This window comes from Corylus avellana, chromosome ca4, assembly GCF_901000735.1.
Source record: "Corylus avellana chromosome ca4, CavTom2PMs-1.0".
Taxonomy (NCBI): Eukaryota; Viridiplantae; Streptophyta; class Magnoliopsida; order Fagales; family Betulaceae; genus Corylus; species Corylus avellana.
In genome coordinates, this window is record NC_081544.1 from 36,082,727 (window position 1) to 36,098,771 (window position 16,045).

The 16,045-nt window shown below is 36.9% G+C and overlaps 3 protein-coding genes across 4 annotated transcripts in view; 2 read left to right on the top strand and 1 right to left on the bottom strand.

The window, feature by feature from the left end:
- The first annotated feature begins 1,131 nt into the window (after positions 1-1,131).
- Positions 1,132-4,530, top strand: LOC132178907 (ACT domain-containing protein ACR4-like). The gene is made up of 8 exons (XM_059591486.1): positions 1,132-1,230; positions 1,372-1,693; positions 1,904-1,949; positions 2,041-2,155; positions 2,247-2,314; positions 2,911-3,510; positions 3,747-3,851; positions 3,943-4,530. The coding sequence occupies exons 2-8, from the start codon at positions 1,620-1,622 to the stop codon at positions 4,291-4,293; spliced, it is 1,359 nt and encodes a 452-aa protein (XP_059447469.1). The 5' UTR covers positions 1,132-1,230; positions 1,372-1,619; the 3' UTR covers positions 4,294-4,530.
- Positions 4,531-8,803: 4,273 nt separating this feature from the next.
- Positions 8,804-12,580, bottom strand: LOC132177507 (photosynthetic NDH subunit of lumenal location 5, chloroplastic). The gene is made up of 7 exons (XM_059589860.1): positions 12,456-12,580; positions 12,106-12,315; positions 11,629-11,779; positions 11,422-11,510; positions 9,841-9,895; positions 9,452-9,537; positions 8,804-9,213 (listed from the first exon to the last, which is right to left on the bottom strand). The coding sequence occupies exons 1-7, from the start codon at positions 12,477-12,479 to the stop codon at positions 9,061-9,063; spliced, it is 768 nt and encodes a 255-aa protein (XP_059445843.1). The 5' UTR covers positions 12,480-12,580; the 3' UTR covers positions 8,804-9,060.
- A 797-nt stretch (positions 12,581-13,377) lies between these two features.
- Positions 13,378-16,045, top strand: part of LOC132177506 (uncharacterized) — a 7,106-nt gene continuing 4,438 nt past the window's right edge. For both annotated transcript variants that reach the window (XM_059589858.1, XM_059589859.1), the window contains exons 1-6: positions 13,378-13,638; positions 13,782-13,853; positions 14,048-14,127; positions 14,878-14,977; positions 15,059-15,112; positions 15,531-15,608. In XM_059589858.1, the coding sequence (XP_059445841.1) occupies positions 13,432-13,638; positions 13,782-13,853; positions 14,048-14,127; positions 14,878-14,977; positions 15,059-15,112; positions 15,531-15,608 (591 nt within the window). In that variant the 5' untranslated portion in view covers positions 13,378-13,431. The remainder of the gene's footprint in view (positions 13,639-13,781; positions 13,854-14,047; positions 14,128-14,877; positions 14,978-15,058; positions 15,113-15,530; positions 15,609-16,045) is intronic.

The window sequence follows — 16,045 nt, forward strand, 5'->3', positions numbered from 1 at the left end:
CAAGCGTTAAAAACATTGAGTATACTGTCTACCCCCTCTGTCTCTTCCATGTGCCTATCATGTGCTGGACAAGCAGTCATGGCAAGTGGCATTAATTGCGTATGCACGGTCCATTCTGCCGTCCTCATTATGGTGTTCTTCATTCTCCCCATCCGTTGTGTTTTTTTTTTTTTTTTTTTCATTGATGTATGCGTTTGTTTGACCAGCACCTGAAATATCTTGCACTTGTCTATTGGACACTAGAGGGACTTGTGGGTGGTTAAGAATATATGACCCAATTCCAAATAAAGCCTATTTTTGAACAGCTACTTCTTTCACAAGCATAGAACACCGAGGGATTTTTGTAGTACTTGATCAAACGGTGTAGACAATGGGAGAATGACATAGCAATTATTGGTTATATACTTATAAGCCACTGCTGGACCCCAGAAGTTTTTGGACTTCATCTCCCACGCAATATATAATATTGAGCGGATTCCCACCACTTTCTGTAAAGAAATAATATATAGTATTCCTTTCACCAACTAGGAGCTGAGATGGATCACCTTATCTCCAGGTAGATGATAAATAATAAAAAGTAGGGCGAATTCTTAAATACATTCATATTCTAAGATCCACCTCAAGCAGATTCCTTTTTATCTTTTTTTCCGTGCGTTTGTGTGACTATTAGTACGGATTACCAAAAAAAGAAAAGAAAAAGCTACAATATAAGAGAGGGATGTGATCAATCAATCAATCAATACAGCCAGACCCAAGAAAGAAAGAAAGAAAATGGTGATAACAGAGAGATCAGAGAGAGAGAAGGTGAAATAGTGCCAAAAAAAATGAGAGATGTGGGAGTTTGGAGGCATGGCAACAGTTGCTTATTAAGCCAAACAAGAATCCTGCTGGATTTTGAAGATGATAAATGCGATACATGTTTCCTAAAACAAAAAGGGGTCCCCAGAAAGCAAAGCAAAATCTTACTAGATTCCATTAGATAGTACTTGATGATACAGAATGAAAGTTGGTTTTAGGGTGGCTTTAATTAAACATAGGGTACCTATATTACCAAACAAGACCCACATGGCATGGGGCAGTGCAGAATGAATCAATGAAGCAAAGAAGAAGAAGAGCCCCCAAAGAGAAGCTAAAAACAGTCTCCCCAAGGTCCCAACCAAAAGGCGGAACGAACATTGAGCCGCCCTTTGAAATTGACACAAACCCTAGAGACGACCAGATGTTAACGGGGTGAGTGGGGTGGGACCCAGATGATAGCCGCATCCATGCGCCTCTCTTCTCTTTTCTATTTTCTATTTTTTATTTTTTTATTTTTATTTTGTTGGGTAATTGTTAATTTGTTATATGTCCCTCCAAAAACTCTTCGTCCAGCTAAAAGAGCCACCACCACCCAACCAACACACAACCACAAGCCCGATTCAGAAATCAGAATCCAAAGGCAAAAAGAAAGTGCCAGAAAACTCAGAGAGAGAGAGAGAGAGAGAGAAAGAAAGAGAGATCAAATACAATAAATTAAAGATAGAGCAGAGATTCTGGGGGAGAAAGATACTCTCATCCCTCTCTCAGACTGCCTCTCTTTCAAACACTCTCTGCTTTGTTTTTCCGAGTTTCGTTTCCAAATGGATTGTTGGTCTTCTTCTCTCGCCATGGATGACGAATTTGAGAAGCTTGTGATTCGAATGAACCCTCCAAGGTACCACCTTTCACTCTGTATTACTTTTGTCATTTCTTTATGTTTGTTGGGATTCCATTTTGTGCCAATTTGGTCTTGTTTTTGTGGAATTGAGGTGGTTGGTTGTTTTCTTTTTCTTTAATTTCCATTTCTTGAGCCGAAAGGTTCGAGCTTGACGGTTTTGGAAACATGGGATCGTGATTTTGTTCCTTGTTAATATGGAATTTGCAGGGTTACAATGGATAATGCCTCGAGCAGGACAGCCACTTTGATTAAGGTATTTCATTGAATTCTCTGAATTCTTTTGGATTATATTGTATGCGATTCAAGAACGTCACTCTGATACAATGAATATTGTGAATTCTCAGGTTGATAGTGCAAATAGGCGTGGTAGTTTGTTAGAGTTGGTTCAAGTTCTGATAGACTTGAATCTCATAATTCGTCGAGCTTACATTTCTTCAGATGGGGAATGGTTCATGGATGGTTAGTTTCTGATCCGCAAATTAATATATATATAAGACCTTGAAACTATGGCTTGTGATTACCTCTTGTTGCTTCCGTTTGTTCTTTGCAGTATTTCATGTCACTGATCAAAAAGGGAACAAGCTGTTTAAAGATGATATCGCTGAGCAGATTCAACAGGTAGATCTGCAAAACCAGATTCTGGTTTACATTTTATTTATGTCAATTATGAAGTGCTTAAGAAATAATTACCTTAGAGCTGGAGATGTTAATGTCATAGTCGGAATTCTAAATGGGGTTTATATTGATATGCTTCTAGGAAGAACTTGGTAGGTAATTTCTACAGTGTTTCTAGTTACTGTATTGAATGGGTTTGTGGAGTCCTGCAAAATTTTCAAATTAATGTCATCATTAGCCTTGGTATATTTATCCCCGTTTCGAGTAATAGAATTTTTTTTTTTTTTTAATGAAATTAATAATAGAAGTTTTTATGCACGGTTAAAAGATCAATTTAAAGAGACTTCATAACCCTGCTCTCCCCCACCCAAAAAAAAGAAGCAGAGAAGTGTATAGAAGCCTCCAATGGCTAGCTACAAGGCCTTTTACTTTAATCACCATCCCCAATTAATTTCATCAACGAGTAGATAATGGATGGACCATCAAAGAAGGATCAGTGGTTGCTGTCTTATATGTATATACTATAATCTTTTAGCAACATTCTGTGTGGAGCCATGCGAACTCCAAGTCATGTTGATGGTTAATTTTACATGTCACAGTCACTTGGACCTATGGGACGCAGCTTCCGGTCCTTGAGAAGGTCTGTGGGCGTCCAAGCTGCCATGGAACACACAACAATTGAATTGACTGGCAGAGACAGGCCAGGCCTGCTTTCGGAGGTTTTTGCTGTTCTTGCTGACCTCAAATGTAATGTGGTAGCTGCAGAAGTCTGGACCCACAATTCAAGAATGGCATCAGTTGTTTACATCACTGACGATGCAACTGGATTGCCAATTGAAAATCCTGATCGTCTTGCTAAGATCAAACAACTTCTTCTGTATGTGTTAAAAGGAGATAGAGATAAACGAAGTGCCAACACTGCTGTTTCTGTGGGTTCCACTCATAAGGAACGGAGGCTGCATCAAATGATGTATGCTGATCGCGATTATGATATGGATGATACAGATTCTATGTCAACCAATGAGAAGAGCAAAGTTTCTGTAACTGTAGAGAATTGTGCAGATAAGGGATATACTGTTGTGAACTTGAGGTGCCCTGACCGTCCTAAACTATTATTTGATACTGTGTGCACATTGACGGATATGCAATATGTGGTATACCATGCAACTGTCATTGCTGAAGGGCCCGAGGCTTATCAGGTTCACTTTAATTTCTTTGAATTGCTTTGTTTGCTCTTCTTGTTGGTTTTTTGCTTTACAACAACTATGTTGAAAACATTGGCTTTCTAAGTGAAACGCTATTCTCGATTGTATTCAAAGATAAATAATTTATTCGTTTTTACATTGCTGTCAAAATTCATTTGTCTCTTGAAGTTTACTTCACGTACAGCTCTGATGTAAAGAGCCTCACTTGAGTTTTTTCATTCCTTCCATAGGAATATTACATCAGGCATTCGGATGGATGTCCTATTAGTTCTGAAGCAGAGAGGCAAAGGCTAATTAATTGCTTGGAGGCTGCTATCAAGAGGCGAACTTCTGAGGTACAGACACACAGGGTAATTTAATTCGATGCAAGTTTTTAGTACTTTTCCTTGTGTTATTTTGATGTTAATGCATATTCATACCATACAGGGTATACGGCTAGAACTTTGCGGCGAAGACAGAATTGGCCTTCTATCTGACGTGACTCGTATATTCAGAGAAAACGGTCTATCGGTTACTCGAGCCGAGGTCACGACCAGGGGTTCCCAGGCGGTAAATAGTTTTTATGTGACTGATGCATCAGGAAATCCGGTGAAGAGTGAAATAATTGAGGCAGTCCGTAAAGAGATTGGGTTGACAATACTTCACGTGAAGGACGATGCGTATTTGAAATCTCCACCCCAGGAGAGTGGGAGTGGGAGGTTCTCTCTGGGTGACCTTTTCCGTTCCAGATCAGAGAAGTTCCTATACACCTTGGGTTTGATAAAGTCATGTTCTTGAGTGTTGAGCAGTTAATTAGGGTAAAGAAAACAAAAAGGTGCTCTGTCCAATGCCTGTAACTGTCAGTATTAAGTAATGTCAGTGTAGTTGTAGGTTGTCCTTTTAGAATCCCTTGTTGATCTTTGGTCAGGCCTCAACCTTTTGCAACCTTTCAACTTGTAAAGTTTCCTGTATATAGAATTAATTTCTTAGCTGCATTTTTTTGGTCAATGTATATTCCTTTCCTTGTTTTGTTTGCATACTTTGGTCTTCAAGTGCTCTGCAACTGCTTTATTACTTCCAAAGATTCTTCTTTTTCTTTATTGTGGCTTCTGTAAAAGGGCCAGATAAGTGCGTGCTTAAGCAGAAAATGACATGTAAAAATGAGAAAACGGGGGCTTAAAAAACATCTTACTCAATATATATATATAAAAAAAATAGATTAAATTAATCATCAAGGGAACCAACCTCCCCGATCCCCTGAATCCTCTGAAATGAGGCGCCGCCGAGATTGAATTGTTGCTATTGAAGATTGTAATAGAGGGAGTGTGATGAGATAGATTGATGTCATGATGTGCAAAAGTTCTTCTCAAGTAGCTTTCATTCTCGGCATTTGTTTGAAGTGGCAGCTAGTGCTATGGTAGGTAAGGTCACTACTGAGCCAGTAACCTTTTCAACTCTCTGCACTCCTCCATGTGGCGTGAGTGGTGTGAGAGCTAGTTATCACTTTCACTACTTTCTTTACCAACTTCTATTAGCCATTGGAATCTCGTACAACGATATTGTCCCCTGCATAAACAATAAACAATCCCCATCCCTTCCATTTGTATATTGTGCTGCTTTGTTCTTTATTGTAATATTTTACCAATACAAGTTGTTTGATCCCGGCCACTTGCTAAATCCAGGACAAAATTATACAATGTTTTCAACATTTTGATTATTAGCTTTCGTTTTTAGAGTTGTGCTATTTCATAGTTGTCTAAGATATGCTTTTGAAACTTTAGATTAGTTTCAATTGGATACTTTTCTTCTATATCACTAGTGCTGCTTTATGGTTTTAATTATTGTTTCAAGTACAAGAGAGTGACCATTTACATGACAACCACTAAACACAGTAGACTTGTTCTGGAATAAGTATGTCACCATAAAAATCATATTTTCAATAATTACGTTTTCAAATTGATATTTTTTTTTTGTAAATTCGCACGTTTTTTAAATAGACTACAAACCCAAATTTGCTGCCCTATGCTATTTTGCCTACCCAACCGATAAGATTTAGACTTAAATTAAGAAGAATGATGGGATAAGGAACTCAATTATTAGAACTTAAATAGTCTGTCGACATAAAACACGACAAATTTCTTTTGATAGGCAAACAAATTGACATGAACACCATGACAATTCAAGCTTTACAAATTAAAAGAAAAAATAAATAAGAAGAAACAAAGAATGAAGACACTAAGACAAAAACACAAAATCTTGATGATCAATTAATTAGGCACCATTTAATTTGATAGGATGATGATGACTTCAATGATTTTGTAATTTAGACTTTTGCTTTGAAAAGTCCACCGACAAAATCTCCATACCGAGGGAGGGGCCATCACGCATCTCCACGCCCACATGTCTTGCCCCTCACCGATTGAGGCCTTGCCTTACACGTGTCAAAATCTCAGCTACACAACAGCCGCCAGTACACGTGGGGCCCTGCCCCTGTTTTTTGTCGAGGCCACTTACTTTGCTGGCCCTCTCGCTCTTCTTTTTCAATTAGGATCTTTTACAATATTAAAAAAATAATAAATTTTTAAATTATGTAATTTTTGTCCTTTTATACATTGAAATGTTTGAAAAATATCACTTATTAAAAATGTGGTATGTTCTAGTTGAGAATTAAGCATATTTTTATCAAGTTCTTATTTTTTATGTTGTAAAAAAGTTTTGAATAAAAAATTATTTTTTAATTTTGTGAAGAAGAGCCTCTATAAAAGTAAAGAGAAAGTTATAATTCTTTTTAGTTACTTCAATAATATGTCACATTAAATTTTTTTTTAGTTATCTCAATAACATGCCACATTTTTCAAGCATTTCAGTGTATAAAAAAAAAAAAAAAAAAAAAAGTTTGTAAGGATCTTGCTGATCCCTCCCTCTCTAGTCTCTACTCCGTTTGTACAGTAACCGAGTTGGATCTCCTTTTTATGGTTCACCATAGTCACGTGGTCGGTATCGTATCGAATCCTCCTCGAAGCACGTCTGGAGCTGAATTCCTACCAGGCCAGTCTTATCATCGTCAATTTATGACATTGAAGTCTGCTACGGTCGTGCTCACCGCCTACTTCCTGCGCTTGCATCTAGCACGTGTTGATTGGTGCCACGCAAGTGCATAAGTAAGGCATTTTGCATGCAATAAAAAGTTTTGAATCAAGAAAAGCCAAAAATGTAGTCTTACTTAAAAAAAGGAAAAAGAAAAAAAAAGAAAAAAAGGGTAGTCTTATCCTATTTTATAGAGCAACTTTCCCTGGATCATTTATATGATTGGAGTCTAGACTTGTTTGAATGAGAAACTTTTATAGAGTAACTTTTCCTCAATCATTTATATCAATTATAGAGTAACCTTTTCACTATCATTTATCATTTATATGATTGAAGTCTAGCTTCCGGCTTTAATTCAAAAAAAAAAAAAAAAAAATTCCCTTTTTGTTTTTTCTTTTTTTTAATTTTTTTTAACAAACAAAATAAATTATAAAAATATTCATAAAATGTTAAAAACTATTTTTATTTTTATGTCACATCAAAATATTTTTTTCAATAAGAAAAAATAAAACCAAATAACAAACGAAGAGTAAACGTATGTGGGGGCTCCTATACAAGATTTCTCCATTTATTTTCTCTGTCCCACTATGCAGGGCTAGATGTACAATTTTCTCTTGCATTTTTTTTTTTTTTTTAGTTAACAATATGATAAATGGGAAAGGGGATTAAGGAGAATCTTTTCCATTTTTTATTCTTACATAGGATAAAAAAGAAAGAGAAGTGGGAATACTTTTATAATAATGATGAGAAATAGCCCATTTGGCAACAGAATGTGCCAAGAGATTAACTCTCTTAAAAACCTTGGTGGCAGACTAAGAAAAGAAGGAAAAAAGATTACAGGTGTTGATTTGCCTATTTATGGTAAGGTAATCCTATATACCATGGATCGGGATTCCTGTAATTAGTATTATAAGAGATTCTTTGTAACTATGACAAGAACCTGTGTACCCAAACAATTTTGGGCTACTCAAATAGGTAAACCCTGTGAGATATATTATACACTCAAACTCTCTCTTTGCCATAATTTTTAAAATTATTATTTGACCAAAATTTAATAATATTTTAAAAAATCTCGTTAAGAAGTGTAAAAATAAGAATAAGAAAGTGAGAGCGTGTGACATTACTCAACCCCATTGATAGCCTTCCCTAATTGCAATCGGGATGACTACAATCCGAGTTGAAAATTGCCAATTCCGATTATTCATCTCACAACTTTCTCTATAAGTGATACCAAAATATCAGTATTTTTAACATATTTTCAAAAGAAGAGGTGTGGATAGCATATTTCACATTGTTATTATAAAATAATATAAATATGCATATGAATGATAGGAGGAGTAGTGATTTTTGACACACCGGCATGCTTGATCAATAAGCACCCCGGAGTTAAAATATATTTTTGCTGTTCAAATATTATTTTAATAATATTTTATAATATTTTAACACTGGCGTGCTTACCATTCAAGCACGCCGGTATGCCAAAAATCACTACTTAAATGATAAATGTTCATATTCCAAAAATGATTATGATGGTGACAATAAGGCTGCGTGAGAAGGGTGTCAGCAAAATAATGATAATGAATGGATGAAACTTCAATGATGGCGTAACTTTATTTAATTGGTACAAGGGGAGGGCCCCATCTCAACAACAATAGCCCAACAAACGCGCAGCATATCTAGAAAGTGGGCACACTCCCTCTCTCGTGTACGAGAAATTAACCTAACAATAACATACCCATTTATGTATCTAAAGGAACCTTCGTAGCACCCATTAATTATGGTATGTTATGTATCAATCCTATACACGTGGACTAGCATTAGCTTTCCAGAATTTAGTGGGTTAATGGGCATATAAGCAACAAAAACCAACTTGCAGGAGAGAAAGTACACCTCATATAAATATCTTATGTGGAACATTGCGCATGTAAAACGTGCCCTATTTTTAAGTCGAATCTTGGGACCGGTCAACTGCAGAGGATAGCTAGCTAGCTCAGCCCATTAGACCCATTAAAGGGTCCACTTAATTTTAGATGGACGCGCGATTCTTACGTCGCAAGGAGCTAAAGACAGCCCTAATGGGTCTCAGTAGCTCCCACCTAGACCCTTTAATGAACTTCTCGCTGCCCAGCCCCAACAAAAGCAGCGGGTTATGAGATCAACTAAAGCGCTCATAAGCAAACTAAAAGTATACCGCCAGCATTGGCAATAACACATTAGCCCATTGCCATCTGATTCAAAGAGTACATTAATGCATAAAAATTCCACTGTATTCAAGGACCCTCATCCTTCAGCCAAGAATTCTCTAATCTGGTTACACCCAATTCTAGAACTCTATATCTTCTGGGATTGAAACAAACCAAAAATCCTTTCTCCTTCGGTGCAGAACTCATCCAAAGAAAAGCCCTCTAAATTGGGCGTAGTAGTTGAAAAGTTCTCAAGTGAAGCAAAGGGAAGATAAAACAACTAGAAATACCCACATCAGACCATTGGAAGCTCACCGCATTCCGCAACGACAACCTTCTTTCTAGGACGGTCTCCTCGGTCCGTCTCTTGTGATTCAATCAGCCTAACAACATCCATGCCTTCCAGGACTTGACCAAGTACAACATGCCTTTGATCCAGCCATGACGTCTGCCAATCACCAGATAAACATAATATGACATCTTTTGAACATTTGTCAGAAATTAATTTCCTAACAAACACATAGTGAGAAAACTATAGTGCCTGCATGTGTATTTTATTATCCATAAAATAAGGGATTCCGGTGCACAAGAACAGAGGAACATAAAACAATAAAGCATTTGAAGTTTATCAGCCAATTAATAAGAGCAACATAGAATGATAGAAACATTCAACTACATTTAGGTACCTTAGTAGTGCATATGAAAAATTGACTCCCGTTGGTGTTGGGGCCAGCATTTGCCATGCTAACAACTCCCGGTCCAACATGAGACACTGCAAAACATCATTAAGTTGTGAAATGGCACAGTGACAGTATATACAAACAAACAAAAAAATGAGAATGAAAGAGATGGCATAGTAAAAATATTATCACGACAGAGAGCACCAGTCAATTAATCCCTACCAAGGCACTCTTCTTTTATAAACAATATTGCAATGTGCCAAAATAAAATTTATAAAGTTTTCTTTTTCATAATTTTTCTCCTTCACAACCGTGTAAAGATCTTTGGTGGGTGTCCATTGACAGAGAGTCCCAACCTGCTGCAACTGTGACATGAGAAGTGGAAATTAACTTACACTTAAAGTTTTCATCTTTGAATGTACGGCCATATATACTTTTGCCTCCAGTTCCCTGCAGCAAAATTAAGTTATGGAGAATTAGTTGATGGATTTGCTTGTACGTTCAAGCTTGAACGCCCAAATAAAATACAACCAACAGGTACAAAATAAAGTGATTTTTTCCTCTTCCAGAAACAGAACACAAGATGGCACCAGGAAATTTTCAACTTCAGAGTTAGATAGAGCTTAAAAGATAAAAAGAAATTCATCCAACAGCCCCTAAGAAGTAGGAATGATGGAGTGTTCAGTTAAGCATAAGAACCTCATGTTGCTACCGGATTACAATAAGAATTTACACTTTGTCATGAATCAAGGTTATAACTCCCAACCCAAGGGTAGACAAGCATTTAGAAAGAGCTTAAAAGCTAAAAAGAAATTCATCCAACAGCCCCTAAGTAGGAATGACAGAGTGTTCAGTTAAGCATAAGAACCTCATGTTGCTACCGGATTACAATAAGAATTTACACTTTGTCATGTATCAAGGTTATAACTCCCAACCCATGATTTAAATATTTTGTCAGGGGAACCTTTGAAAGTTCTATCAGGGCTAATGTATATCTTATCACCTGACCTTTATGTATTGCACTCACATGTGCACACACACACACAAGTCACATGTTTGAAATTAACAAACTTCACACTAACTCGAATTAATACTACACGATTTGTCAGAAATTAAGGCCACAGAAACAAGGCTCTCTACTGGATGTCTCTTACAGGTGGTTGCTATTAGATTAGAGTCTTATAAGTCGAACAAGCCTCAAAAGTCTAAAAGAAAGGCAAAAGTTCTTCTCCTTTAAGAGTTGGTCACACTTTTAAATGAAGCAAGAGAGTCTGAATAGAGTTAGAGGTCCAGCAGTATTAGACTCCTCAATTTCTTCCTAGTACTGACATTAATATCAGCCTACCAATTTAGCATGACAATGGGTGGTTTCTCCACCTTAAGAGCAAATATAGAGATTACCAAAGTGGCAAATGACTAGAGCTTCAAATTATCATAACCCAGTATAAATTATTTACCAAGGTTCAAATTCAATTGCTAACTTGAGGGATGCAAGGAAATCAAAAATATTTTGCACAAGAAAAAAAAATGCTCGAGCGATATCCATATAAGACATTACAACAACTAATTTATGGGTCAAGATTGTTCATTGGAAAGAAGCTTAATTTTTCAGCTAGATAGGACGCTTGTTCAAGTCATCATCTGTAAAAATACCAAAAGAGGTCCGATAGCCACATCTAATTATCTGCACATAAGAGGGCATCTTTAAGAACCTGCTGATTTCAATTTCTTTGTTCTTCTCTAAAACCTCGGAATCTTACCATTTTATACAAAGCACAATAAGATGCTTCTCACATTGACCAACAAACTACAAATGTGGCATATTGGTTGATTTTATTTCATTAATCTTATTTAAATTTTTGGCCAATTCAATTAGCAACAATAATTAACGATAATTATAATGCAACTACCATTGCATTGCACAAAATATGAAATGTAAATGAACTATGAATGTTTAAGTATGAGAAAACACCCACGTTTCCCTTTTCGAAGTCCCCTCCTTGAACCATGAAATCCTTGATTACACGATGGAATGTGGAACCTTTGTACCCAAAGCCCTTCTCTCCTAATCAAGATCCACAGTTGGGAATTTAGATTGAATGTAAATGCATCTCAAGGTCAACCAAATCAGAAAACTAAAAGAAAGCAAGAAAACCCAATTAGTGAGAATCTTATCAGACAACCTGTGCAAAGGGCACGGAAATTCTCCGCTGTTTGGGGCACATCATCACCATACAACCCAATCACAATCCTTCCAGCAAGCTTCCCTACTGGATTCCCAATGCTTATATCAAAGTACACTTTCTGGGTAACTTTTGATTGCAAAGTTGCTTCCTGAAATTCATATAAATAAAAGAAAAACCCACTAAGTCACTACACATAATTCTACAACATTTAAAACTCTTAATACCTACAACATTCTCACAAGTCTAAATTTAACCATCTTATATATTTCGAAAAGCGCTCTAAAATGTAGAGATTAAATGATTTTCATTCAGAATAACATTTTTTGATAAGTAATCTTAAAAACACTACGGAAAACCAGAGGCATAGGCTCTATTTTTCTGTTCTTTTTGTTTCTTTTCTCCACATTTCCTTATTTGTTTTTCGCAGTAAGCAAACGGAGAGTAACTGAAATTGCACAGAAAGAAAACCCTAACCTCAGCACTGGCCCGGACCGAGGTAAGTATACCAAGTCTCCTCCGAGAATAGGCGTTCGACGACGAAGATATGAGAGTACTTGTTCGGAAGGAACCGGAGACGAAGCTCGACGGCGACGGAAATCTCCGAAGCCTGACCGAATTACACGTCGGACTCGTAGCCCCGATCTGGTACACGCTTCGTGGACCCGTGAGCGACCCGACATTTGACTGCAAATCCAAGCACACCGAGTCAGAGAGAGATATGACAAAAAAAAAAAAGAAATTAGAAACTCAATCTCTGTTTGATTCCCGAGAAATCGTGGAAAAAGAGATAGAAAAATCAAAAGAAGAAGAGAGGGGAGTTTTACGAGGGTGGTGAATGAAGCTGCCATCGAGGGAGAGAATTTGTGTGCGTGTGTTTTGGGGAGTGGAAGGTGGTGACTGGTGAGTGAGTGAGTGATAAGCCAAATGAAACGGGTCGGGCGGGTTTTGTTGTTGTTGTTGGAGAAGAACGATTAGTTCAAGAGACGGTGTGTCGAAATGACACAAACTTCCACTTACTTTAGTTCCAAATGACGATTGCACCCTCGGGCATCCCACGGGAATATCCGCCCAAATGCAATCTCTAATTTCATAATTTTACTTAGGAAAATGCCGTTTCATTTGGCTTATCACTCACTCAAAAAGGAAAATTTCTTTTTCTTTAGAAGAACACTTACAAAAAATATATATTATTCCTGAATTATTCATCGAGCAATTGCTATGCTAAAATAATATCACTGGCACATGAGGGAATTTCCTTTAACCAAGTTGTATCTATGACTTGCTTTTACTAGCCACTTTAGCTAATCTATGGGCTGCCAATTTTTTAAATAAAAAATAAAAAATATCCCTAATACATCACCATATGATATGACTCATATTTGGCCGAAAAGTGTAACCTCACCAGATCAAACTTTCGATCGGAAATTTTAAAAGTTCATTTTGTATTATTCAAAAATTAAGGTAATTTTTTAAATTATCATTAAATTTATAATTAATTATTATTAAATTTTAATCAAATAATAATTTTAAAAACCACCTTAACACCCGACAAAATTTCTAAAATTACTCATTTTAAGGGGTTACTGCCAAAAAGAGCCTCCACGTCTCGTAGGACCATACTAGTAATCCGAACAGAAAAATTGTTAGATGTCTTTTCTTTTTGTGTACAACGTTTTACAGTTCGACCCAATAACCACAAAGTCGCCACTACATCTACTTTATGAGAAATTTTGACAATTTTTACTCGACCCTTTTGGGTGCTTGTCACCAAATCCCCAGGTCTGAGTCTTTGTTGCCAGAATGGCAGTGAGATTAAAACCTCTGCTTTCACTTCCATTACCTCCTTGCCATTTCAATTATTCTCCACGACCCTTTGTCTATTTTTCAAAGAAATCCCAGCCAACAATCTCTGCAGCGAAAATGGCTACCAGTGGAACAGATAAAACATCTCCTTCCCCCACAAAAATAATAGATTCACATTTGCACGTGTGGGCATCTCCGCAAGAGGTAAACCTCACCCCCACAACACTCTCAATTCATGGATTTTGTTTCAATATAAGCACTTCTGGAAATCACTTTTCTTGTTTCTCAGAAAGCTGACATGGGCGAGTGAAATTTTGCATTTATTTATTTTTTCTTTCTTTGTGAAGGCTGCGGATAAATACCCTTACTTTCCTGGCCAAGAACCCACTTTACCAGCACATGTCGATTTCTTACTTGAGGTGTGCCTTTTATGCAACTTATTTATGTTTATCTCTCTCGGTACTTCATGCTTTATTCGATGATGCTTTGAGGAAGTTCTTTCGATTTGTTGGAAACATATTGGAAATTTACAGTTTTTGGACACGAACTAATTCCATTTTTTCCCCATCTAGCTGAATATTTATTGTCACTATATGTTTGTTTCTATCCACAGTGTATGAAAGAAGCAGGTGTAGATGGTGCACTGATTGTACAGCCCATTAACCATAAGTTTGATCATTCTCTGGTGACAAGGTGTGTTGGAACTATATAATGTTTTCTCGTATGCACTAGATTTTGTTTTACCCTCGTTATTTTTATTTTGTATTATTATTATTTTTTTTCTTGGCCTGGGTGAAAAATGTAGTGCATAGAGCATTCTCATTTTGGCAGCTATGTAGCAAAAATGGGCAAAAAAGTAGCCTCATTCGGCTAGTCATTTTAGCTTAAAAAATGGCTTGTTGCCACTGTGTTTGGCAAACTTTAAATTTTCTGAGCACTATTAAAGCTCAACCATACATAAATAAACCAATAAATATGTAAAAGAAAAAATCAATCATATTCTCTCTCCTCTTTAGGAATAGTGAAAGTGGATAGTTAAAATAGAGAGTGGAATGTAGGTACTTTGAAAAAGTGGGTAGCTAAAAAAAAAAGTGATTCTTTAATTAAATTTGCTGAGATGTGAATGCTTTAATGCGAATATCTAACAACTCATGTAGAACCCAGCAGCTGAAATGGTATATTGGTCCTCGCCTCATGGAAGTTCATCGGTTGTTGGCATGTTTTTAGCACTCCTACACTTTTGAGCCATACTCCATCCAAGAAGTGGCCTTTTGTTTGTGTTAGCTAAACAATGAATTGGCGGGACTCTTTAGTTGGATGTTTCATTTTTTTCTTGATGTGTGCCGTTGATCGCAGTTCTCTTTATTTTATTGCTTTCATGTTATGGTCTTTATCATTTAATGCTACAAGGTAATGCCTTATGCCAAGTCAATCACTGGACAGTGTCCTGGAGAAGTACCCAACCAAATTTGTTGGTTGCTGCCTTGCAAATCCGGCAGAAGATGGAAGTGGGGTTAAGCAATTTGAAGATCTAGTTTTAAAGGTCTGAGTCAATCTCATATAATCATGTACCAACTGTTTTGTCTCAGAGGAATTATATTGACACAATCTTCTTTCATGCCAGGATGGCTATCGAGCTGTTCGCTTTAATCCATATTTATGGCCATCTGGTCAACAGGTAGTAATCACCAAGTAGGCATTGTCACTTCTGTTTATCCTGAAATTATTTTCTTTCCTCCCTTTGTCATCGTGTAATCATTTTCTGGACTAGTTAGTTCATTTTCTAGGATGAAGCAAGGAAATTTTCTTCTTTTTTCTCATACACTTAAGAATGCTGATTGTCCACTCTGGCCTCAGACGTATCCCACGCAAGTAACTGGTTCGTAAATATAAGAATAAAATGATCTGTTCAGATCTAAGACTGGAAGTTTCTTTTCAGAACTCACATCAAATGGTCTGCAGTCCGTATGATAGAGAATCATATAAAATGCAACCCAATACCATTCCGATGTTATGTAAATTTCCTTGCAGTCTCCCAAACGTTGTATCCTGATGTCCTTCATTTTTTTCTTCTTCATGTTTTATTGTTTTTGCAGATGACAAATGAAGTTGGGAAGACAATTTTCTCCAGGGCAGGAGAACTTGGAGTACCAGTGGGTTTTCTGTGTATGAAGGTATTACATCTTTTCTACTTAACTCAAAAGCGCATAAGCAAAAATAAAACAAAAATTTAGCAAAAATTCTCAACTTATTCAAAAATTTATTTTAGCTGACTGCTCTGTTTTTGCAAGCTTGTTGATCCAAGTGGCATAGTGATTCAACTCAGTTTTTCATATGCTTGATCACTTTGCAGTCACCTACTTAGTGGCTGGGACAACAATTGGCACATAAATATCAGATGCCAGTGGTAAAGATGATAATGTAGCTGCTTATTAAATCTAGAGTTTTGGTAGGCAATATGTTTTGGACTTTCTCTCTCTAGACGAGAGACTCTCACTCTAGAATTCTCCTAGTTTTCTCTATTTCCTCTCTAGCGGAGGCGCGTGCAGGCGCGTTTCCGCTAGACCTAGGTTCGGGATCGTGGGATGCGTTTGCAATGGACAGGATGGAG